Source organism: Pleuronectes platessa, chromosome 12 (assembly GCF_947347685.1).
Source record: "Pleuronectes platessa chromosome 12, fPlePla1.1, whole genome shotgun sequence".
NCBI classification, from domain to species: Eukaryota; Metazoa; Chordata; class Actinopteri; order Pleuronectiformes; family Pleuronectidae; genus Pleuronectes; species Pleuronectes platessa.
In genome coordinates this window covers 5501045-5527161 of record NC_070637.1, presented here as the reverse complement: position 1 = coordinate 5527161, position 26117 = coordinate 5501045, and the positions used below count along the sequence as shown (strand labels likewise).

Sequence of the window (26117 nt, the reverse complement as noted above, 5' to 3'; positions counted from 1 at the left end):
ATTCCGTTTTTCGAGGGACGGTTGGCAACCCTACTTACCACAGAAACGGGAGCGCAGACGTCTTTAGCTTCTCTGTCAGGAGAACAAACCGAAGATAAAACCGTATTATTCATCTGATATGTGAGTGAAACCTGTCCACAGACTCAGGTCGTGTTAGCCTGTTAGCCTGTTAGCCTGTTAGCTCAGGTGGAGCCGAGCAGCCAACAGGCTCAGAGCTGGAGTCGCTTTTCGCATCATTCGAGTCCAGTTGCTAGGCAGCTTTCGTGGGGCACATCTAAAAGTGCCCCCCCACCCAATGTTAACTTTGGCCTGTGTGGTTCACGCTCATTGGTGTTTCCATGGCAACAGTCTTAAGCTTTGGCCGTTGCCCCCAGAGCAGAGACAGACGGCAAGAGAGAAGCTCAGTTCACAGAGCAAGCACACAGACAGAAACACACACGAGTCAAATGACTCCAAAACAAGACTATAATGCTTGTGAGTCAAGTTTATTCACACACACATTCACGCTATTTTGCATATAAAATGAAATCAAATATATTTTTCCAAGTACAGATGTATTGAGCTTTCTGCACAACAGCGCTGTGGATGGGGTTCACTGGACCTATCCACAGTCAAATGGACTGCACAATTGAAGTCAACGATGATTAACCGGTCCTGATGATAACTATTCAATTCATTTTTTAGCAAATTGAAAAAGCTGACTATTTTGGTACCTTGATATACTGTTGGTTTCCCCCCTACCAATTAACCACCACCCATTCACTACTTCTGTTCAGGATATAATGGATGTGTTGGTTGTTGTTCTGAACAGGACAGTGTTGTGCAATAATAGGTAGACTTGATGTTGGCTATTTATTAATAATCATAAAATATGAATATTAAAATAATAAAATGATTTATTAAAAATAATACAATTATTAATTGCAACAATAAAGTTATCAATTAAGATAATGAAATTATTAATGAAAAACTACAATTATGAATTAAGAATAATACAATTTGTAATTATAATGTCTAAAAGACGGGGCACCACCCTGGTATCAGTGTCCAACAATCAAATGTAAAGATCAGTCTCATTTCGATCTAGTTCAATCAGAAATCTAAATATTTACTATTAAAGATTATATAATGAACAGTGAAGGTTATGGAGTTCTTGAAAGTGTAGAGGTTGGCAAAATTCACTTATGCAACATTAATGTTAGAACATTTGTGAAAGAAAAACATTTATTATGAATATAATAAAGTATAAAAACACAAATTACTAACAATGTGCTAACTAAACAAAGATGTGTATGTGAGTTTAAATCGGATGTAAATCAGAGTGCTCCCAAGATGGTGGCTGGCCAAAAGGGTAGCACCTTCCTGTTTGGTTCTAAAATGGTCGCTGGTCACCCTAAGGAAACAGCCCCCCTCCTTTTGAAGTGGTTTTACGACAGGTAGCGGGGGAAGATTTAATTAGGTGAAGAGATATGCATTATGCATATGCCTTCCAAGTTAGACAAAGAATTGTAATATAAATTTCATAACAGGGACACAGCAATACAATTAGATATCTGGAGTTTAATTCAACATCTGTGGATGTGGCTCAAAGGTTAAATCACAGTGACAGATTTTCACACAATGGCCCCTAGCCATGGAGGATCCATACATTTTTTTTTTTTTAAACTGTAATGTTTATTCAGTCTTTTTCATTTACACATACAAGACATATACAACAAAGAAAAAAGTCAGTCATGGCTGCAGGTATCCCTATTCTACAAAATCTGATTTATACAGTTTACAGTTCACATGTCTTTCGTTATGTCATATAACTCCCATTTTTTCCACTTTGTTACAGAAACATCTTCCTTCAGTCGAAGTTGGTAGGTCATTCTCTCCATACAGTATATTTCTCTTACAATCCCTAACCATTGTTCTATGGTAGGAGATTCAGTTTTGTACCAGTTCCTTGTTATTGTTTTCTTAGTTGCAATCAACAGTATCTTGACTATATATCTATCACTTCCAGTTACACTTTCAGCTACATTTCCAAGGTACATAGTCTTGCTTTCATTTGGTATTTCATATCCCAGTATGTCTTTAATTGTGGCACCGACATCATCCTAAAAGGAGCGCAGCCTGGGGTACATACAGAAAATATGAGCATGGTTAGCCTCTTTGCTCCTACACGCCCGCCAGCATGGTTGTTCTGTAGCACTTTGTCTACTTTTATCTTAGGTGTAATGAAGAAACGGGTCAGATTTTTTCACCCAAATTCCCTCCACATTCGTGAGTTTGTGGTAGTATGTGGTGTTTCACACATATCAAGCCACTCCTCAGGGATTATGCCAATGCCCAGCTCCCTCTCCCATCTAGCCCTAATGTAATGAGTTGAAGCACTCGTACAGTCTCTGAGGTTTTGATATAACACAGATACCACCTTGATTTTCGACCCATTATATACTCGCGTTAGTACATCCATCACTCCGTTTTATTTTTTTGGGCTCCCTATTTCCCTTATAAAATAATCCCTTAGCTGTAGGTATCTAAAAAAATCCTCTTTGTTTAATCCATAAGTTTCTCTAAGGTCCTGAAAAGACGTTATGTTTCCTTTCTTGAGTATTGTACACATGGCAGTGATTCCCTTCCTCTCCCAGTTTCTGTATGTCAGGTCACTCAAGTTTGGCTTGAATCTTTCATCATATGCAATCCAGTTCAACATCCTCACTTCCTTTTCCAATCTATGCCTTTTAATGAAATCAGCCCAGATAGTCAGTGTGTGGGAGGCTATTGGATCCATTGAACCTTTTAATGTTTTTATCAATGTAATGTTGCCCAAATGGGATTGCACTGGTTTATTAGCCACCCTCATCTCAATCTCTTTCCATTTGGAGTTATAATGTTTGTCACACCACTTGACTATTGGTCCAAGTTGTGCTGCCTCATAGTAATCCTTTAAATTTGGGAGTGCCATACCCCCCCCCCAGATTCTTAGCCAGTTGTAGCGTGCTATATTTTATTCTTGGTTTTTTACCGATCCAAATGAACCTCGATATCATTTTGTCCCAGGTTTTAAATCTTTCTAGCGGTATCTTAACAGGAAGGGACTGGAAAAAATACAATAGCCTAGGGAAAATGTTCATTTTAATAATGTAGATTTTTTAACTGAAGTCCAGTGATATGGTCGACCATCTCTCAATATCCCTCTTAATTTGTAGGTGGATCTGATCATAATTAATTTTCTGAAGATGGCTTATCTGTTTTGTTAAGGTTACCCCAAGATATTTTATGCTTTCTGAGTTCCATTTCCATTTATAGGCATTTGTAGTTTCTTGGGACGGGGTATAGTTAAAAGCCAGAATATGTGTTTTACTCACATTTGTTTTATATCCTGAGTGGTCTCCTTATATACTTATAAGTTTCATCAAATGTGTTAGGCTTGCATCAGGTCTTTTTTAAATATATTATTACATCGTCTGCAAACAGACTTATTACATGTTTTTGTTCTTTTATATTTATTCCCTTTATTTCCTCACACTGCCTTATAGCCTGTGCCAGAGGTTCAATGTATAAGGCAAAGAGGAGTGGGGACAGGCAACATCCTTGGCGTGTTCCCCTCTGCAACTTTATATTTTTTTTTAGACTACCATTCATTTTTATTCTAGCCATAGGATTCTCGTAGATTGTATTGATGCATTTAATGGCTTCTTTGTTAAATCCAAATCGTTCCAATGTTAAATATAAAAATGTCCAATTTACGCTATCGAAAGCCTTTTCGGCATCAAGACTCAGCAAAATAGCCTTAGTTTCCTTCATTTGTATCGAGTTTACTATTTGCAGGGTCCTTCTTATGTTATCTAATGTTTGTCGTCCTGTTATAAATCCAGTTTGGTCCTCGTCAATTAATTCTGTCATGAAATTCTGATATCTCCTTGCTATAATGGATGTGTATATCTTGTAATCTACATTGAGTATAGAAATGGGTCAGTAATTTTTACAATATTCTGCGTCTTTACCCTCCTTGGGGATTACAGATATGATTGCTTCATTCCATGAGGGTGGCAGTCTACCTTCCTTAAGGGTAATGTTAAAGGATGAAACAAGGAGAGGGGTTAGTTCTTCTCTAAAAGTTCGGTACCACTCCGATGGAAAACCGTCACTTACTGGTGATTTATTCGCCTTAAGCCTGGATATTGCCTTAGTTATTTCTTCAGGAGTTATAGGTGCTGTGAGAGCATTGTTTTGATTTTCTCCAATAGATGGCAGATCAAGTGAACTAAGGAACTGTCTTTTTTGCATCTTCATCCGATGAGGGTGGTTGAGACCATAGTTTTTCGTAGTAGTCTCTGAATGTGTTCTCTATTTCTACTTCATTATGTCTTAGTTGGTCCCTTGTTGTTTCCTAATTCTCCTTGCCAGAAGCCTTGTGGCTTTAGGGCCTGTTTCATAATAATCTTGTTTCAGAAATCTAAGTTTTTTCTCTGTCTCGCTCCCTAATATAATATCTATTTCCCCTTTAATATCCTTTATTTCTTGTTGGATTTGGGCTTTGTAAGTAGTTTGGCGTTGTACCTCAAGATTTTTTAGTCTTTCTACTAAGTTGAGATACTTTGCCTGCTTAAGTTTTTTTGTCTTGACGTGATGGCTATTAATTTCCCCCTTATCACCGCCTTCAGTGTGTCCCATAAAATTGTTGGGTTGATTTCTTCTGTGTCGTTTTCCTCAACGCTTTCTTTATTTCATTTTTAATTTGTTCTATCGTTGTCTTGTTGTTTAGTATGCTTACATTCAGTCTCCGGGTAGTATTTTTCTGCCTTTTATTCAAAAGTACATTTAAGTGGACTGCATTATGGTCTGAGATGTCAGCCACACCAATTTTACAGTCTTGTACTTTGTGTAAATCCCAGTTATTCATAAAAATATAGTCAATTCTAGAATGTGTGTTATATAAAGTAAGGTAATGTGTATAGTCTTTTTCCCTCGGATGCAGTTCACGCCATACATCAACCAGTCCATGTTCCTTCAACGACACGTTTACAAGTTTAGATATATGTGTCTTATTTCTTTTTATGCTTGTTGTGTCTACTCTATGATCCATTATCATTTTAAAATCACCAGCACATATCACTATACCTTCAGATTCTAATGCCATGACTGAGAATAATGATTTAAAGAATTGTTTAGTAGGAGCATATACATTTAATAATGTAACCACCTCTTTCTGTAATTTCCCCTTCACCATAATATATCGTCCCACTGTATCCTTGATTTCTTTGAGACACTCAAAATTAGTCGAGTATTGCCACACCTCTTTTGTTGCTTTGTTTACATGTACTGTAATAGGTGTTTCTAAAACCGGATTTCTTCAGCTTTTCATGTTCTTCCTGGGAAAGGTGTGTTTCCTGCATAAAGACAACCTGGGCCCTAAGTTTTCTCATTTTCAAAATTATCTTAGAACTTTTAATTGGATTGTTCAACCCATTAACATTTAACGACACTAACGATATGCTGTTCATTTATAACTTTGGAGAATGACGTTTTTTCTTCCAGGCTTCCCTCAGTACCATCTCTTTTGTTGTGTACTGGAGGAAGTTCACCACGATAGATCTCGGGGGTTTGCTGGAGTCCGGTTTTGGTGCCAGAGCTCGGTGTGCGCGTTGTATTTGCAGGTCCATCTCTGCCGGCAAGGCGAGCTCTTTTTTTGACAACTGTTCTATGAATTGTGCGGCTGAGCTGCCCTCCTTTCCCTCTTCCAGGCCAAAAATCCGAAGATTGTTTCGCCGGATTCTTCCCTCTTGATCGGTCAATCTTTCTTGTAGTATTTTCTGCTGCTTCAGTGTTTGGAGCAGCGCCTCTTTCACCTCCACATTCCAGTTCTCCGTCTCTTCAATTCTTTGCTCAGCCGTGTGTGTTGCTAGCTCCTTCCCCGTGTCTGTTAACTTTTGGTTAATGTCTCTCTTAAAATCCTCGAGCTCTTCCTTAAGTTCTCTTTTCATTTCCTTTTTGAGTGTGGCGAGCTCGCTTTTCATCTCAGTTCTGAAGTTGTTGATTTCCTTAACGATGTCTTTCAGACCTGCACGCAGCGCTTCGACAGATCCGGTCTCCATGCTTTCGTCTTCTTCCCCAGTGTCCGACATGTCTCCTCCGTCGTCCGGCAGTTCGGATTGTTTAGCTGGGTATTTGGTATTTTTTCGTCCTCTTGATCTTCCTCCCCTTTTCATGCTCAAAGCTAAAACGTTAAAACGTTAAAACTCGTTTTAATAACCGAGTTCGTTTTTTTTTATCGAGTTTTGATCGGGAGCTAGCTGTCTATGCTGCCATCTTGAGCTGGGTCCCACCGGAAGTCCGGATCCATCCATTTATACTTGACAAGTTCCTCCTTTCCCAGGAGCAGAAGGTTATCCAATCAGCTCCCTGGATGTCCTGATCAGACATTCGGTCTCTATCTATGTCCAAGGGGTCTTCTTCGAGTCAACAAGACAATGACCTGTGGATTCTGCTCAGACGCTTTGAGAGACTCTTGGTGTGAAAACATCTTTCTCAGAGATCCCTTGTCTGGCAACTCACACCTAAAGGCCATCTGCTCCATCTCCTTGAATGGCCCCCGCTGTGAAACATTTGATTAGAGACACCTAGGAGTCTAGAAGCCATACACATCTAAGTTCTATGAGAAACACTCTGTTTACTTAGAGTTAAGTGAACAAATTACACAGTGTAGAATGAAATGCAAAGAAAAAGTCTGAAGAGCCTAGTAAACTAACATTACTTTTGAATAACTAGTAACCAAAGTATCACGACACAAATCAAACTTATAAACACCACACAGAATCAAATAAACAGTTTTGCTTAGCCTAGTATAATTGTTAAGCCCAGTTGTGTTACCCATCCGAGGAAAAGGAAGAAAGGAAGTTGCCGTTCAGTTCGCAGTTCTGTGAAGTCTTCTGGCTGGTCGTAAGGTTTCTGCCTTTGCAGTTCTGTTGAGCTGTGGGGCTCAGTTGCTGGTTGAAGTTCTCTTGCAGGACATCAAGTCGCTACTAGGAGTTTGGTAGAGCTTGATTTGAGAGGAGGTTTCCTTGATGAGATGAGCTGGAAGCTGCACCTTTGCGCTCCTCTCGTAGAGTTGGATGCGAAGAGAAGATTTGAGCTGGAGCAGCCAGGCTTCCCCCTCGGCAATGCAGGAGAAGAGGCTGGCAGCCTTGCTCCTTGGAAAGATTGTAGAAAAGAGATAGAAGAGGGGGAGAACTGGCCTTATATTGGCCCGGTGACCTCACAGGTCCTGGGCCCATAGAGACCAATAGGAGGTGACCCTTGTAGCTTTTCACACCTCTGTGTGAAGTTGTCCGGAACAAATGGACATGAGGCATCCTGGGAGACTGAGTTCGGGAGGCTTTCTCTATAGAACAAAGAACATGCGGCATCAGGCTTTGTCTACGTGTGGCAGAACTTTGGTTTCACAAAAACCATGTCCCAACAACAGCTACCCCTTCACTAAGATAAGAGCCATGGCTAAGAGCATAAGGACCCCACCCCCCACCACCATAAACCCCAGTCTACTTCATCTGTAGGTTTGGCATGTGTCTCTTGCAAAAATAACACATTTAGGCGTTTTTTAGGAGGGACCTCAGCTATTATTGCCCTCTTTTGACTGTCTCTCCCTCCATCGATGTTTAACAATACTGTTCTTATTCTCCTCCTATAGATATCAAAGCAGAGGACAAGACAAGAGAGAGACAGAAAACAGCACAGACAGGAAGACTCCTTCTGATGCATGATCATTTTGATATATTCCTGGTCTTTCTAGTGGTTTTAACTTTTGCATCTTTCCTCATAGTTGTCATGTGAGTTTTGAGGAGGAAACATTTTTTTCTCAGCCAGCTGATTGAAACCGACCTGTGTCTTCAAAACAGCAACAGATCAAATACATTTATCACTGTCTTTGAAGTATTCATCCACTTTAAAAGACTTCCTGAAAGTTTCATCCAGAAAGCTGATAATTTCCTGTAATGTACAAAGAGAAGTGTTTCTAACAGTGGTCCCAGCAGTGGATCCACTGACTGACTGTGAGTCGTCCTACATTTCTTCACATAGACCTGACAGTTTGACAGACACTGCCCCTCATTGGTGTGATCTCTGACTGCAGCATCTGAGGGAGCTGCTTCCTCCACATATTCTTCTGTCTGTGAATGTGCAGCATAGTAGACAGATAGATAGATAGATAGATAGATAGATAGATAGATAGATAGATAGATAGATAGAAAGATAAATAGATAGATAGATAGATAGATAGATAGATAGATAGATAGATAGATAGAAAAATATTATTTTAGCAAGATATTCTCTACAGTAAAAACTCCATAGTAGTCCAGCTCCTCCGTCAACTGGGGGCAGTATCTCTCCATGCCTCCAAAGTTCAACAGTTAGAAACAGATAGAAAAAAAAGCTCATATACTAATAGTAACTTATAGGTTATTTTGAATGTCAGTATTATGCAGTAATTATTTACAATTTTAAATATAAATATAAATAATAGTATTTATTGTAATAATCATTTAATATTTTCCTGGCCTTAATTTATTATATAACATGTATTTTCCATTAATATTACATATTGTTGAATTCTTTTTACAAATAATACATGTTTCAAAACTCCTGGGAACATTTTTATTTCATGCAAGTGATTAGAATATGACTGTCGTGTCAGTGTGCTGAATGATGATGAATTATCATTCAGTTTATTTCATCAACAGTTTATATTTCTGCCACTAGGGATCAGTGTTGTCCACTGTTTGTATGTGCTGTGGTCAGGCCAGATGAAATGAGCATGAGATCACCATAGTGCACAAATCATGTGTGTGTGCTTGCTTAATTATCCATTCAAGCAAGGACTATGTTTGAGAATATGAGATGGAGAAATTCACCATAACTACATAACTTTTTTCTTACATAATCTTATCTTCATTCTGCCATTGATGCCTTTTTTCCTTGTCCCCCCCATAGCTGATTTATATCCCCTCACTTAATTACCATATATTGTAAACCAGTCTCAAGATAAGTTTATATCTGTTATATAAATGTGAAAGTGCAGTAAAAATAAAATGGTCTGTTCAAATATAAATAAGGTCCAAAGAAGGTTGGGGGTTTGATACCGGGAACCTCCAATCTGCATGCTAAAATGTCCTTGGGTAACACACTGTACCCCAACTTGCTGCTGTGTGAGAAAGTGTGGCACATAGATACAGTGTTTGATATGTGTGTTAATGGGTGAAGGTCAATACTGTTCTGTACTGTGCTTTGAGTGGTCAGCCAGACTAGAGAAGCTGCTTTATGAACACAGACCATTTATTCAGGATTCTCTACTTCTATCCAATGTCTCCATATTAAACAGCTTCCCCTGCTGGACAGTTTGAATCCTTACACTTGATGTAAAATCTCAGACATATTGTTCATATAGGTGAACAGTGACTTATGTGGGTCAGAACTCTGCAGAGTTTAGTAGGACATACATCACACTGCACATGTGATGCAGGCGTGTGAAATGACAAATGAAGGAAACATGTATGTGAACAGTGTTCATTAAAAACAAGGAGATATTACTGAACAACACTGATATGAATATAACCTGTTAAAAGTATGAAGCCTACCTAACTATTCTTTATTCATCTTATTAGTGTTGAACCCTTAATATTAGTCTGCTGTTCTTGTCGCACACGCACCTGCCAGTCAAAATAATGCACTAGCCTTCCCAAGAGAGACTTGCACAGTGTCTGTATTTTGCTGGTTTGACTCCATGAGAGGTTGTGTTGGGATTTAAAATTTTAGCTTCTCTGTGTGTGTCTGTGAAGATGTTTATGGAACTGAACTCTAAACAAATGGAAGGAGGGTGGGGGCAGGAGCAGTTTGGGCCAGAAATATGGCCTTCACACAAATGATTTATGATAACCTTTGCTGCTTAGTGTTAATCTTGAAGTTAGCTTGAATGTGTGCGTCACAACGCTGGTTAGTCTCACACCTGTCTTGATAAAAGGTCTGATAAGAGCTGCTGTCTGTTGTGAGACGGTGAATTCGTGGCATACAATGTACTGTACTTTTACTTTTTATATTAAAGCATATCTCCTTTAGCTTCTTTCAACATCACACAGAGTTCAAACAGCTGCCCCAGGTTCTGGGGAACAGACAGAGTGGCGTTGTTTTGGTTAAGAGGATCCAAATGTTTACACAAACAGAACATACAGACGATATGAATCCAATGAAAACAACAATGACCCACAAGGCGTCAGCTGTGTCAAGGCTTGTCATGAGGTGAACATTTTGCCCGGCAACTATCAGAGGAGGAGTGCGATTTGGAGCGGCTGCTCGTCATATCCTTATTCCAATGCCAAGAGGGGGGACTACACCTGCGCACTATCGAGGAAGAACCGAGGAAGACTTCCCCTAGTTTTTGACCAATCCTGTTCTACCTACTGTTATAAATATTACAACCGGCTTCTGTCCTCCCCTCTTGTTCTTGTCCAAACAGCAGGAAGGATTATCACATAGAAGAAGGAGAGGAGGTGAGAGGACAGGACTGATATATTCTGTAAGAGGTCTTCATTCCTCTACAGATAAGTGTGTCTGCAGCAGTGTTGATGCCTCCTGACTTAAACCAAAAAAACTATACACGCAAACTCTGAGTTTCTCTACTACTAAGAACATTAATCAATAAAAATGACGGTTACCTCAAAATTACATTTCATTAGGTCATCATTTTGTGTTTAAAACACAGTCTTTAATTAAAGTTGATGGTGATTGATTACCAAATTAAAGTTAAGGCATTTATAAGCTTCGGCCTAATGTGTGGGCACGCCTCCCGTTAACTTCTTCTTTTGTCTTTGGCTCCCTCTTTGAAATAGTTGTTCTACCAGCTGAAAGGAGACATGTGTTTGAATATGAGGGGCCGTGAGGGACATTATTCAGAATATCCTCTCACACACACATCTGAAATGCTCTCACACACACTACTGAAAAGCTCTCATACACACTAGTGAAAAGCTCTCACACGCACATATGAAATGCTCTCACACACACATATGAAAAGCTCTCACACGCACATATGAAATGCTCTCACACACACATATGAAAAGCTCTCATACACATATGAAAATTTCAGTTGAAACGGAAGATGTTTCAGTTGAAACGGAAGGTATTTCAGTTGAAACGGAAGGTGATCAAGGATAGTTATGTGAGTAGGGGGGGGGGGGGGGGGGGGGGGGGGGGGGGCTTGTGAGCGCCGCGTAGCAGTGTTTCGATTGCGGTGAGGAAGGACACACGGTCCGAAGCGGAGTGACCCGGCTCTGCCCGGTCCTGATGCGGCTACGAGCGCTGGGGCGGGTCCCCTGCTGCTCCTCCGGTACCGGAGCGACGGGGACCCGCTGCGGGGACCCGCTGCCCGGCCGGCCCCCTCTAGGAGCAGGTCGACCCCCACGCGGTGCTGGCCGGTCGCGTCTCTCCGGTGCCGGAGGACCAGCCGTAGGACCAGCGGGGGCCCCAGCACTCGTAGCTTTATCAGGACCGGGCGGAGCAGGGTCACTCCGCCTCGGACAGGCTCTCACCGTGTGTCCCTCCTCTCCGCACCCGAAACACTGCTCCGCGGCGCCCACAAGCATTTCAGCTGACCACGCCGCGGTGCCGGCCGGCCCCTCCGTGGAGACCGGTAAGCTCCACAGGCTTCACCGTCAACATCTCCGCGGAGCAGGCACGTGCACAGACATTTTGGGGGGCAGCGGCCCAAACCCCCCAAAAAGGGCACCCATCGCCCAAAATTATTTATGAAATTAAAAATAATAATAATAATAAATAAAAAACACAGTAGGATATTTTCAACTGATATATTTATTTTTGTTAACAAACTAACTCAAATTATCAAATTGATACAGACAAAACAAGCCCATACTGAATAACCAAATAATATGTTAGGGTTGGATGATTTGAAATGGTCATTTATTATCACACTAGCATTTAATTATCACTGCAAACAATTACGCTTCACTGAACTGTAAGTAAAGTACAAGAAAGTTAAAATAACAAAACCTGTAATTATTACTTGTGAACGAATATCATTCACAGTTATATTCCACAATACTATGCAAGAGCATTTCAGTTGTGTATATGAGCACATTTCACTATTGTGTATGAGAGCTTTTTACTAGTGTGTGTGAGAGCTTTTCAGTAGTGTGTGCGAGAGCATTTCAGTAGTGTGTGCGAGAGCATTTCAGTAGTGTGTGTGAGAGCATTTCAGTTGTGTATATGAGCACATTTCACTATTGTGTATGAGAGCTTTTCACTAGTGTGTGTGAGAGCATTTCAGTAGTGTGTGAGAGAGCATTTCAGTAGTGTGTGTGAGAGCATTTCAGTAGTGTGTGCGAGAGCATTTCAGTAGTGTGTGTGAGAGCATTTCAGTTGTGTATATGAGCACATTTCACTATTGTGTATGAGAGCTTTTCACTAGTGTGTGTGAGAGCATTTCAGTAGTGTGTGAGAGAGCATTTCAGTAGTGTGTGCGAGAGCATTTCAGTAGTGTGTGTGAGAGCATTTCAGTAGTGTGTGCGAGAGCATTTCAGTAGTGTGTGTGAGAGCATTTCAGTAGTGTGTGTGAGAGCATTTCAGTAGTGTGTGTGAGAGAGTATAGTTTTTCAGTAGTGTGTGTGAGAGCATTTCAGTAGTGTGTGTGAGAGCGTATAGTTTTTCAGTAGTGTGTGTGAGAGCATTTCAGTAGTGTGTGTGAGAGAGTATAGTTTTTCAGTAGTGTGTGTGGGAGCATTTCAGTTGTGTGTGTGAGCGTATTGTTTTTCAGTACTGTGTGTGAGAGCATTTCATATGTGTTTGTGAGAGCTTTTCAGTAGTGTGTGTGAGAGGATATTCTGAATAATGTCCCTCACGGCCCCTCATATTTGAAAGTGATTGAAAATGGCAAACACAAGGATGTGCACATCAGAGAGGGAGAGGTGAGCTCTAAAGGTTCTTTGGGGTTTTTAGTTTAATAAAAACAAACTTTGGTCACTTTTACAAACCAAAATGTATGTAATTATCTCACTGTCATTCATTTTTTTCTCATCTGTAGATGTTCCTGCTGCCGGCTCGGATACCCCACTCCCCACAGAGACAGGCCAACACTGTGGGGCTGGTGGTGGAGAGGAGACGTCTGCTGACTGAGACTGACTGCTTGAGGTTCTCTTCTTTTCTCTTCTCTTCTCTTCTTTATCTTGTCCTCTTTTCTCTTCTCATCTCTGCTCATCTTTGACTGTGTTTTAATGTTTTCAGGTACCATGTGGAAAACACCACTGACATCCTGTTTGAGAAATGGTTTTATTGTCAGAAACTTGGAACCTGTCATGGGAATTTCTCAATAGTCAAGCACAAGTCATTACAATGTCTTTCTGGAAGTTTATTCTACATCTGCAGATGGGCATCAATGTACAAGACCATGGAATGGATTTCATACAATGAGCAATGACATACAGGAAAAGCAGCACTTTATACATCTCCAAGCCCCTCCTAGAGAGGAGACAAATGTTATCGATCAACCTCTTTCATGTTAAGCAATAGGTGACCCATATCCTGTCACCTATCTTTCCCAGACCTTTGGAATGTAGCATCTACTGTTCAAGATCCCTTGAGTAGTTTACAAACACAAATCCTCTGTTCTGTTAAGTGATTTGTTTGGTGACCTCGTCAGTGAGGATGCCACATAACAGTCATGAGTGCAACCCTGACTTCTCAGGCAACATTTGTTATCTTTCGAAAACATCAATATCAATCATTGCCCTAATGAGTAGAATTTCTATCACAAACCCAACTGCTGCCAATAATCAAAGAGTAAAGATGTCCTTCATCCTTCACACTCACAAACCATCAGATCACTTTGACATGTTTGACTACAGTTGTTGTTAACTTTTTATCTTTATCAGAGCAGTGCAGAACAGGAAAACCTGATCCAGGTAAGTTGAGTTTAAGTTTCTTTGGATTCCTGTTATTTTGAACAAGGTATCGATATATCTAGTCTGATCCCTTTAAAGTGTGTACTGGTGTCATTTGATGAACAGATGAAGTCTTCAGGCAGCCTCCCTTCCAGATGAACACTAAAGGGTTTGGTTAAAGGAAAACTGAAAGTGAAGTAGAAGAGTGGCAGTTTAGGCATTCAACTGCTTGTGGAAATCCCCTATGAGTCTATTTATAAACAGGCATTCAGATATTAAAAGTGTAAGATTACAGTGATACAATTTGTGTGCCGCAGTTCAGGCTGAATGACATCTTGCCATGATGCTCCCTGTACAGTTATAACACAACTAACACAACTCATGTCCGGTTACCTCCTCAAACAGCTCCAGGCTGTCATCCGCGAAGAACACCACCCCGGGGTCCCGCAGGCTCCGGTGCTGCCGGAGCCACGCGAGAGCTGCATTCCTCTGTTCGGTGGCGCGTGGCATCCCGGTTCGCTTGAACCTGCCGGGAGTGAACACATGCAGGTGCGTGAAAGGCACGCCGCACCGGGCCAGGAAGCGCGCAACCAGCTCCGTGCGCGTCGTGGAGTCCTCCACCACGACCCAGTGGAACCGGGGCACCTGGCGGAAGGCGTGTGCCAGCCGGGTCAGCTCCGCTTTCTGCACTGGGCGGTAGTAAGTCGGAGTGATGGCGTAGATCAGTGATTTTCAACCAGTGTGCCGCGGCACACTAGTGTGCCGTGAGAGATCGTCAGGTGTGCCGTGGGAAATTATCTAATATCTAGTGTTGCACCGAAGTATCGGCCGAACATCGGTAGCGGCAGATATTTGCCTCGTTTACCGACATCTGCACATCGGTAATAAACTTGACTTTCACCGATATCATTGGTATTTGTGGTTAAACCGCTGGGCAGGTGCCGCGGCTGGGGGAGCAGTCGCCCTCCTCTCCACGACGCCGGAGACTCGGCGTGCGGCACGCCTCGACGGTTTTTTTTTTGGGGGGGTCCTATTCCGCTGTGCCTCACGGCGTCAGTGGTGTGAGGTGCTTTCTTTCTGTTGGACCGTGGGGCGGTGTCCGTCGCCGGTGCGGAAGGCGGGCCGTTGGAGGGGACCGGGTACGGCGGTCGGCGGCAGCGACTCTGGACGCGTGTCGGGCCCTTCTCGCGGATCACCTCAGCTACGGCGCCCGCTGGGGGAACCCTCCGTTCGCGCGGGGGGCCCCTTCCGGTGATGCTCCTCGGCTGGCGGCTAGCAGCCAGAACTGGTGCGGACCAGGGGAATCCGACTGTTTAATTAAAACAAAGCATCGCGAAGGCCCACGGTGGGTGTTGACTCGATGTGATTTCTGCCCAGTGCTCTGAATGTCAAAGTGAAGAAATTCAATGAAGCGCGGATAAACAGCGGGAGTAACTATTGCCACTCAAAACAGGTCAATCTGTTTTAGACAGGGTTAAAAGGTCCTGTTTTAAATGATCCTTGTGGTATTTTGACCAAAATATGTTACAAACATTTCAATAAGACCCCAAGGAACCATATCAAATGTGATAAAATTGGTATAATATGTCTCCGTTAAATAAAGTTTAGTTAAATCAAAGATTGTTTCATAAATCTGATTTAATTTGTGCTCATTAAAAGGTAAGAGTAAGAAAGGGCTGAAATAATTTAAAATAGTGCTTTTTAATACATTTAGAAATTATATTACTAACTATATGTATTATATGTACTGTGTTAGTCCATAGAGTGTCATTTTGGTTGGTGGTGTGCCCCAGGATTTTGTAAATGTAAAAAATGTGCCGCGGCTCAAAAAAGGTTGAAATTCACTGGCGTAGATGACCGGCAGCGCGGTCTGATTGGGGGTGACACCGACCCCCGGCGCGCCGGTCCGGGCCGCCCGCTGCGCCCTGCCGGTCCGAGCGGCCGCCGGAGCCCGGATCGTCCTTTTACTGTCGATATCGATCATGATGATGACAATGAGGACCCAGGGCAGAAGGATGAAGAAGCGGCTGAAGAGCACTGATTTCATGGCGAGGCTGAAGTTCCCGTGCGCCCTCTCTCACTCACTCCATCACAAACAGATCCCAACGAGCCACCAACTCCAACAATCTCGTCCTTAAAACCCGCTGATGTTATTCTGCACAACCAAACAACACGGAGCAGCACCCGGAGTCCATCACAAACTCTGTGGAGCACAGAACCTTCCGCTGCGTCCCCGTCCCTACGGGACCGTTCCCCCCTAGTCCTCCTCCTCCTCCCTCTCTTCTCTCGGATGGGACCTGAGCTCACTCGTACTCCGGCTCACTCTCACAGAACCTCACTTAAATCCACATGTTCGCTCGTCATTTAGCTCCTGAGTGTTTCCCGAGGAGACGGAACAAGCCGGAGCTGTCCTCCGTGCAGCGAGCGGTGACAACCCGCCGATGGGATCCGCCCCGCCGAGGAGCATCACTTGGCGAGGAGGACGGAGCGCTGCTCTGACTCCGAGGATAATAAAGGAGGAGGGGAGGAGCAGGTGCAGAGCGGAGGAGGAGAGAGTGTATAGGGGGAGAGAACCTGGGCAGTGAGAGAGAGAGAGAGAGAGAGAGGTCTTGTTATGTCGTGCGCATCAGTGTCCACCAATAATAAACCCAGTTGATCGAGAGGCACAGAGATGGAGAGAGCTTGTGTCTCACCTGGGTTTGTCAACAACAAGATGTTAATCAAAATTTGGTTTGGGCTACTCAGGGTGACTTCATTCTGGTCCCAGTTTGAGAGGGACTTACTTTTAAGAAAATTAACTGGCAAGAAATGTTAAAGGCTTGCCAGTTGATTAGTCTGTAAATAAATCCATTCACTAAATAAATCAATTGATAGACAACAACATTTCAATATTTTAACCAACCTTGTTGGTCCAAAAAAAAAATTTGGAAAGAAAAAATGGAAATGTATTCCAGGCCTCAGTCTCCTAAATGTGATGATTTGTCGCATCTGTGCAGAGTAATCTAGGTCATGGTTGGTCTCTTCAGGGGTTGTACATGTCTACACCTGGACCTGCTTGTGTTTCCTGAAGATGTTTCACTTGTTATCCAAGAGGTTCTTCAGTTTTGAGGTGAAAATGTGTGATATGTGTGAAATATCTTTACACTTATTAGCATGCGATGGGTTTTGAGGAGTCTTTCGGTGAGAACAAGCAATTAAAGGGAGGGATTTTTTTCTCTGCACAGTTGCTATCGCTTGCTCGTGGGAACAGTTGGGTTTCTGCACGATTTTGACCCGTCTCTTCCTCATTATACAAAGTGCCATTGGATAATATATGTTGTGATTTGGCACTATTCAATCAAAATGTAATTGAATTAGAGTTCACCAGGATCAACATCTTATATAAGGACACCAAAAGCAGTGCAAAGGGTCTAAAATGTAAAACTGGGATGTTTCCACAGGAATTTGAGAAAATGTATAATCCTAGGATCAGACTAATTTAAGCCCAATAAAACCCAGCTGCAGTGGATGAAGGGCACTGAGGATAAAAATGGGAATTGGGCACAGAAGTTGATTCATTATATCCTGTGTGGTGTGTCCCAGTGGAAAACCACTGGGATGGCACCCAACTGCTCGACAAAAAGACAAGCATTTCTGAATTGTTTTGCCATCTCTTGTCTCACTTGACAACTTGCACATGTTTCGAGGCATTGTTAGAGATTCAATCATGATCAATCAAAGGGGAAATAAACATGATTATATTATTGTCACATGTTACATTTCCCTTACCGACCCCAATTGAAGAGGTCAGGCACATTATAATGCGTTTCTGTCAACAACATGTACTGATTAGTTCTTAATTTTTATAAAAATTTTTATTATCTATATCTTAACTCTCAATTCTCTCTCTATAGTTGGTATTTAGAAATAAATAATTTCCACATGATAATCAGCTTTTCAAGCATTTACATTTTTACTAAGATGGTTTTGTTTAACACACTTTTGATGTGTTGATCATCGATACCTTGTTTGGGTGCGTGGGGGGGTTTGAATAAAATAAATGTGTTAAGTTTATAGTTGACTATTAAGAAAAGGAATCATCTTTGTTTGTTATGAATTTAATCTTCCCCTCTTGAATTCAGATGGATTCTAACTTCCCAGCGCTGCAGAAGATGATGGTTCCTGCTGCATTCTCAGCCTGGAGAAACCCCTCTGTGTCCTTTAGGCCTACTATAACTCCTGTAGTTGAAGTCCAAGATGTAGAAATGACCCCAATTGAAGAGGGCAGGCACATTATAATGCGTTTCTGTCAACAACATGTACTGATGCACTGATTAGTTATTAATTTCTATAATATTATTTATTATCTATATCTTATCTCTCAATTCTCTCTATAGTTGGTATTTAGAAATAATTACCACATGATAATCAGCTTTTCAAGCATTTACATTTTTACTGAGATGGTTTTGTTCTATACACGTATAACAAAATGTAAATGATGATGTGCTGATCCTCAATACCTTGTTTGGGTGTGGGGGGGGGGGGGGGGATAAAATAAAAGTGTTAAGTTTATAGTTGACTATTAAGAAAAGGAATCATCTTTGTTTGTTATGAATTTAATCTTCCCCTCTTGAATTCAGATGGATTCTATAACTCCTGGAGTAGAAGTCCAAGATGTTGAGATGACCCCAGTGGATTCGGTCAGGCACATAATTCTGCGTTTCTGTCCACAACATTGTTCCTACATACTAAATATAACTAGTTTGTGTCTAACACATTCTCTGATGCTAATTATGTTCTTGTTTTATTCCCAAAGCCCACAAGACAATCACCTCAACAACCTAGGGCAACCCAAGGTCTAATAAGTTCCAACAATGCTAATGAAATGAAAATGAAAAAGAAGACAATTACAACGATTTTCAAACGTTTTGCAGATGTCTGACTTCTTTTTGTGAAGTTTATGAAGTTCGGTCGTACTTACTGTACCCTTGTTACCCATCTATCAGGACAATTGGCTCCAGTGACCCCGCCTGTCCTCGGTCCAGCACGCCTGCAGCCAGCAGCGGTGGCTCTGGACGAGGCAAGATGATTGAACCAACCACTACACGAGCCTTCAAAATACTCTCCGAGGATGTTGAGGAAAAGAAACCATGACTGTGTTTCCAAGATTAGTTATTAATTTCTAATACATTATATATCATCTATATCTTAACTCTCAATTAGTTTTCCAGTGTTTATCAATTTTATACACAGTTATACAATGTACTTTTATACTAGGGCTTATTTTCAGATCAAGTCAAAAGTCATTAATACAGATGAGATAATCATACATGATTTTATCTCTTTCCATACTCAGCCTGATAAATACACTCCTCAGAAATGGCAGAGTCATGCCAAGAGAATCCCAACAGCAGCCTCCTCCCCCTGTCACCAGTATGTGATTTTAATATACTTCCATGTACTGTGAACATTAACACCACATGAAAGCAGGTAACTAATATTCTCAAATGAAATGTGATGATAATGGCCGACCACCTGAATTAATTTGATCAGTTATGTCCAACAAAAATGTCCTGGAGTAAGACGAAATGTGGACTGGACCCCAAGAGAAACAGTCAGGCACATAATGCAGCGTTTCTGTCCACAACATTGTTCCAACATACTAAATATAACTAGTTTGTGTCTAACACATTCTCTGATGCTAATTATGTTCTTTTTTTATTCCCACAGCCCACAAGACAATCACCTCAATTACCTAGGGCAACCCTAGGTCTATATCAGAGGTACTGATGCAACACTATCAGAGATGCTCTCATTGTTTTGGTATCAATACACCGAAATTGATTAGTGATTGTACCATAAAAACAATATATATAATAATTATTATTATTTCAAAGATTGATGGCAATTCTGTCAACTTTTTTCAATGTAGATTAAATGTCAACAAGTCGTCTGTGCATCCTTTTATAATTATTTCGTTTTTTTAAATCTTGTCTTTTGCGATCGTTTCCAATGGAAACAAGAGAATTACCCCAACATTATGTAGTGTTGCAGGTATGGCCTGCCCCTTTAAGAGATGCTGTTGTGTGTGTGACGTAGTGCACCTGAGGATTGTGGGTAGGGCGCTACAGGTTGTATGGATCTATGGTATGGATTACGAGAAGTGATTGATTGAGCACCTAGCGGTGATGGAAGTATGAAAAGCGAATAAAGAAAGTGGCGGTGTTGAAACCACAGAAACATCTCCTCCTCCTTCACAAGGTGATCCGGACGGCTGGTTACCGGCCAGTCAACCAGCCTAGACAACAGTGAGCTTCCAACTACGGTTGAAGGAGCTGAGATACTGCGCCAGAAAGGTAACAGTAGTAATACGTTCCAACAATGCTAATAAAATGAAAATGAAAAACAAGACAATAACATCGATTTTCAAACGTTTTGCAGATGTCTGACATCTTTTTGTGAAGTTTATGAAGTTCGGTCGTACTTACTGTACCCTTGTTACCCATCTATCAGGACAATTGGCTCCAGTGACCCCACCTGTCCTCGGTCCAGCAGGCCTGCAGCCAGCAGCGGTGGCTCTGGACGAGGCAAGATGATGATTGAACCAACCACTACACAAGCCTTCACAATACGCTCCGAGGATGTTGAGGTAAAGAAACCATGACTGTGTTTCCAAGATTAGTTATTAAATTCTAATACATTATTTATCATCTATATCTCAACTCTCAATTAGTTTTCCAGTGTTTATCAGTTTTATACACAGTTATAGAATGTACTTTTATACCAGGGCTTATTTTCAGATCAAGTCAAAAGTCATAAATACAGATGAGATAATCATACATGATTTTATCTCTTTCCATAATCAGCCTGATAAATACACTCTTCAGAAATGGCAGTCATGCCAAGAGAATCCCAACAGCAGCCTCCTCCCCCTGTCACCAGTAAGTGCTTTTAATATACTTCCATGTATTGTGAACATTAACACCACATGAAAGCAGGTAACTAATATTCTCAAATGAAATGTGATGATAATGGCCAACCACCTGAATTAATTTGATCAGTTATGTCCAACAAAAATGTCCTGGAGTAAGACGAAATGTGGACTGGACCCCAAGAGAAACAGTCAGGCACATAATGCAGCGTTTCTGTCCACAACATTGTTCCAACATACTAAATATAACTAGTTTGTGTCTAACACATTCTCTGATGCTAATTATGTTCTTGTTTTATTCCCACAGCCCACAAGACAATCTCCTCAACTACCTAGGGCAACCCTAGGTCTATATCAGAGGTACTGATGCAACACTCTCAGAGATGCTCTGATTGTTTTGTTATTAATACACCGAAATTGATTAGTGATTGTACCATAAAAACCATATATATAATAATTATTATTATTTCAAAGATTGCTGGCAATTTTGTCAACTTTTTTCAATGTAGATTAAATGTCAACAAGTCGTCTGTGCTTCCTTTTATAATTATTTTGTTTTTCAAAATCTTGTCTTTTGCGTTCGATTCCAATGGAAACAAGATAATTACCCCAACATTTGTGTAGTAATAAGTTCCAACAATGATAATGAAATGAAAATGAAATGCAAGACAACAATTTTCAAACGTTTTGCAGATGTCTGACTTCTTTTTGTGAAGATTATGAAGTTCGGTCGTACTTACTGTACCCTTGTTACCCATCTATCAGGACAATTGGCTCCAGTGACCCCGCCTGTCCTCGGTCCAGCAGGCCTGCAGCCAGCAGCGGTGGCTCTGGACGAGGCAAGATGATGATTGAACCAACCACTACACGAGCCTTCACAATACTCTCCGAGGATGTTGAGGAAAAGAAACCATGACTGTGTTTCCAAGATTAGTTATTAATTTCTAATACATTATATATCATCTATATCTTAACTCTCAATTAGTTTTCCAGTGTTTATCAATTTTATACACAGTTATACAATGTACTTTTATACTAGGGCTTATTTTCAGATCAAGTCAAAAGTCATTAATACAGATGAGATAATCATACATGATTTTATCTCTTTCCATACTCAGCCTGATAAATACACTCCTCAGAAATGACAGAGTCATGCCAAGAGAATCCCAACAGCAGCCTCCTCCCCCTGTCACCAGTATGTGATTTTAATATACTTCCATGTACTGTGAACATTAACACCACATGAAAGCAGGTAACTAATATTCTCAAATGAAATGTGATGATAATGGCCGACCACCTGAATTAATTTGATCAGTTATGTCCAACAAAAATGTCCTGGAGTAAGACGAAATGTGGACAGGACCCAAAGAGAAACAGTCAGGCACATAATGCTGCTTTTCTGTCCACAACATTGTTCCTACATACTAAATATAACTAGTTTGTGTCTAACACATTCTCTGATGCTAATTATGTTCTTTTTTTATTCCCACAGCCCACAAGACAATCACCTCAATTACCTAGGGCAACCCAAGGTCTATATCAGAGGTACTGATGCAACACTATCAGAGATGCTCTCATTGTTTTGGTATCAATACACCGAAATTGATTAGTGATTGTACCATAAAAACAATATATATAATAATTATTATTATTTCAAAGATTGATGGCAATTCTGTCAACTTTTTTCAATGTAGATTAAATGTCAACAAGTCGTCTGTGCATCCTTTTATAATTATTTCGTTTTTTTAAATCTTGTCTTTTGCGATCGTTTCCAATGGAAACAAGAGAATTACCCCAACATTATGTAGTGTTGCAGGTATGGCCTGCCCCTTTAAGAGATGCTGTTGTGTGTGTGACGTAGTGCACCTGAGGATTGTGGGTAGGGCGCTACAGGTTGTATGGATTACGAGAAGTGATTGATTGAGCACCTAGCGGTGATGGAAGTATGAAAAGCAAATAAAGAAAGTGGCGGTGTTGAAACCACAGAAACGTCTCCTCCTCCTTCACAAGGTGATCCGGACGGCTGGTTACCGGCCAGTCAACCAGCCTAGACAACAGTGAGCTTCCAACTACGGTTGAAGGAGCTGAGATACTGCGCCAGAAAGGTAACAGTAGTAATACGTTCCAACAATGCTAATAAAATGAAAATGAAAAACAAGACAATAACATCGATTTTCAAACGTTTTGCAGATGTCTGACATCTTTTTGTGAAGTTTATGAAGTTCGGTCGTACTTACTGTACCCTTGTTACCCATCTATCAGGACAATTGGCTCCAGTGACCCCACCTGTCCTCGGTCCAGCACGCCTGCAGCCAGCAGCGGTGGCTCTGGACGAGGCAAGATGATGATTGAACCAACCACTACACGAGCCTTCACAATACGCTCCGAGGATGTTGAGGTAAAGAAACCATGACTGTGTTTCCAAGATTAGTTATTAAATTCTAATACATTATTTATCATCTATATCTTAACTCTCAATTAGTTTTCCAGTGTTTATCAGTTTTATACACAGTTATAGAATGTACTTTTATACCAGGGCTTATTTTCAGATCAAGTCAAAAGTCATAAATACAGATGAGATAATCATACATGATTTTATCTCTTTCCATAATCAGCCTGATAAATACAGTCTTCAGAAATGGCAGAGTCATGCCAAGAGAATCCCAACAGCAGCCTCCTCCCCCTGTCACCAGTAAGTGCTTTTAATATACTTCCATGTATTGTGAACATTAACACCACATGAAAGCAGGTAACTAATATTCTCAAATGAAATGTGATGATAATGGCCAACCACCTGAATTAATTTGATCAGTTATGTCCAACAAAAATGTCCTGGAGTAAGACGAAATGTGGACTGGACCCCAAGAGAAACAGTCAGGCACATAATGCAGCGTTTCTGTCCACAACATTGTTCCAACATACTAAATATAACTAGTTTGTGTCTAACACATTCTCTGATGCTAATTATGTTCTTGTTTTATTCCCACAGCCCACAAGACAATCTCCTCAACTACCTAGGGCAACCCTAGGTCTATATCAGAGGTACTGATGCAACACTCTCAGAGATGCTCTGATTGTTTTGTTATCAATACACCGAAATTGATTAGTGATTGTACCATAAAAACCATATATATAATAATTATTATTATTTCAAAGATTGCTGGCAATTTTGTCAACTTTTTTCAATGTAGATTAAATGGCAACAAGTCGTCTGTGCTTCCTTTTATAATTATTTTGTTTTTCAAAATCTTGTCTTTTGCGTTCGATTCCAATGGAAACAAGATAATTACCCCAACATTTGTGTAGTAATAAGTTCCAACAATGATAATGAAATGAAAATGAAATGCAAGACAACAATTTTCAAACGTTTTGCAGATGTCTGACTTCTTTTTGTGAAGTTTATGAAGTTCGGTCGTACTTACTGTACCCTTGTTACCCATCTATCAGGACAATTGGCTCCAGTGACCCCGCCTGTCCTCGGTCCAGCAGGCCTGCAGCCAGCAGCGGTGGCTCTGGACGAGGCAAGATGATGATTGAACCAACCACTACACGAGCCTTCACAATACGCTCCGAGGATGTTGAGGTAAAGAAACCATGACTGTGTTTCCAAGATTAGTTATTAAATTCTAATACATTATTTATCATCTATATCTCAACTCTCAATTAGTTTTCCAGTGTTTATCAGTTTTATACACAGTTATAGAATGTACTTTTATACCAGGGCTTATTTTCAGATCAAGTCAAAAGTCATAAATACAGATGAGATAATCATACATGATTTTATCTCTTTCCATAATCAGCCTGATAAATACAGTCTTCAGAAATGGCAGAGTCATGCTAAGAGAATCCCAACAGCAGCCTCCTCCCCCTGTCACCAGTAAGTGCTTTTAATATACTTCCATGTATTGTGAACATTAACACCACATGAAAGCAGGTAACTAATATTCTCAAATGAAATGTGATGATAATGGCCAACCACCTGAATTAATTTGATCAGTTATGTCCAACAAAAATGTCCTGGAGTAAGACGAAATGTGGACTGGACCCCAAGAGAAACAGTCAGGCACATAATGCTGCGTTTCTGTCCACAACATTGTTCCAACATACTAAATATAACTAGTTTGTGTCTAACACATTCTCTGATGCTAATTATGTTCTTGTTTTATTCCCACAGCCCACAAGACAATCTCCTCAACTACCTAGGGCAACCCTAGGTCTATATCAGAGGTACTGATGCAACACTCTCAGAGATGCTCTGATTGTTTTGTTATCAATACACCGAAATTGATTAGTGATTGTACCATAAAAACCATATATATAATAATTATTATTATTTCAAAGATTGCTGGCAATTTTGTCAACTTTTTTCAATGTAGATTAAATGGCAACAAGTCGTCTGTGCTTCCTTTTATAATTATTTTGTTTTTCAAAATCTTGTCTTTTGCGTTCGATTCCAATGGAAACAAGATAATTACCCCAACATTTGTGTAGTAATAAGTTCCAACAATGATAATGAAATGAAAATGAAATGCAAGACAACAATTTTCAAACGTTTTGCAGATGTCTGACTTCTTTTTGTGAAGTTTATGAAGTTCGGTCGTACTTACTGTACCCTTGTTACCCATCTATCAGGACAATTGGCTCCAGTGACCCCGCCTGTCCTCGGTCCAGCAGGCCTGCAGCCAGCAGCGGTGGCTCTGGACGAGGCAAGATGATGATTGAACCAACCACTACACGAGCCTTCACAATACGCTCCGAGGATGTTGAGGTAAAGAAACCATGACTGTGTTTCCAAGATTAGTTATTAAATTCTAATACATTATTTATCATCTATATCTTAACTCTCAATTAGTTTTCCAGTGTTTATCAGTTTTATACACAGTTATACAATGTACTTTTATACCAGGGCTTATTTTCAGATCATGTCAAAAGTCATAAATACAGATGAGATAATCATACATGATTTTATCTCTTTCCATAATCAGCCTGATAAATACACTCCTCAGAAATGGCAGAGTCATGCCAAGAGAATCCCAACAGCAGCCTCCTCCCCCTGTCACCAGTAAGTGCTTTTAATATACTTCCATGTATTGTGAACATTAACACCACATGAAAGCAGGTAACTAATATTCTCAAATGAAATGTGATGATAATGGCCAACCACCTGAATTAATTTGATCAGTTATATCCAACAAAAATGTCCTGGAGTAAGACGAAATGTGGACTGGACCCCAAGAGAAACAGTCAGGCACATAATGCTGCGTTTCTGTCCACAA

At 40.7% G+C, this 26117-nt stretch overlaps 1 protein-coding gene and 2 long non-coding RNA genes across 3 annotated transcripts; 2 read left to right on the top strand and 1 right to left on the bottom strand.

Annotated features, from left to right (window-relative positions):
• Positions 1–11953: 11953 nt before the first annotated feature.
• LOC128453910 (uncharacterized) lies at positions 11954–13744 on the top strand. The gene is made up of 3 exons (XR_008341566.1): positions 11954–12959; positions 13076–13182; positions 13276–13744. It is a non-coding gene; the product is annotated as an uncharacterized LOC128453910 (long non-coding RNA).
• Positions 13745–14198: 454 nt separating this feature from the next.
• LOC128453909 (galactosylgalactosylxylosylprotein 3-beta-glucuronosyltransferase 2-like) lies at positions 14199–15978 on the bottom strand. Its single transcript, XM_053437034.1, has 2 exons — positions 15789–15978; positions 14199–14656 (listed from the first exon to the last, which is right to left on the bottom strand). The coding sequence occupies exons 1-2, from the start codon at positions 15976–15978 to the stop codon at positions 14301–14303; spliced, it is 546 nt and encodes a 181-aa protein (XP_053293009.1). The 3' UTR covers positions 14199–14300.
• Positions 15979–21870: 5892 nt separating this feature from the next.
• LOC128453908 (uncharacterized) lies at positions 21871–24423 on the top strand. Its single transcript, XR_008341565.1, has 7 exons — positions 21871–22036; positions 22334–22386; positions 22852–22946; positions 23104–23239; positions 23457–23533; positions 23831–23883; positions 24289–24423. It is a non-coding gene; the product is annotated as an uncharacterized LOC128453908 (long non-coding RNA).
• Positions 24424–26117: the final 1694 nt, after the last annotated feature.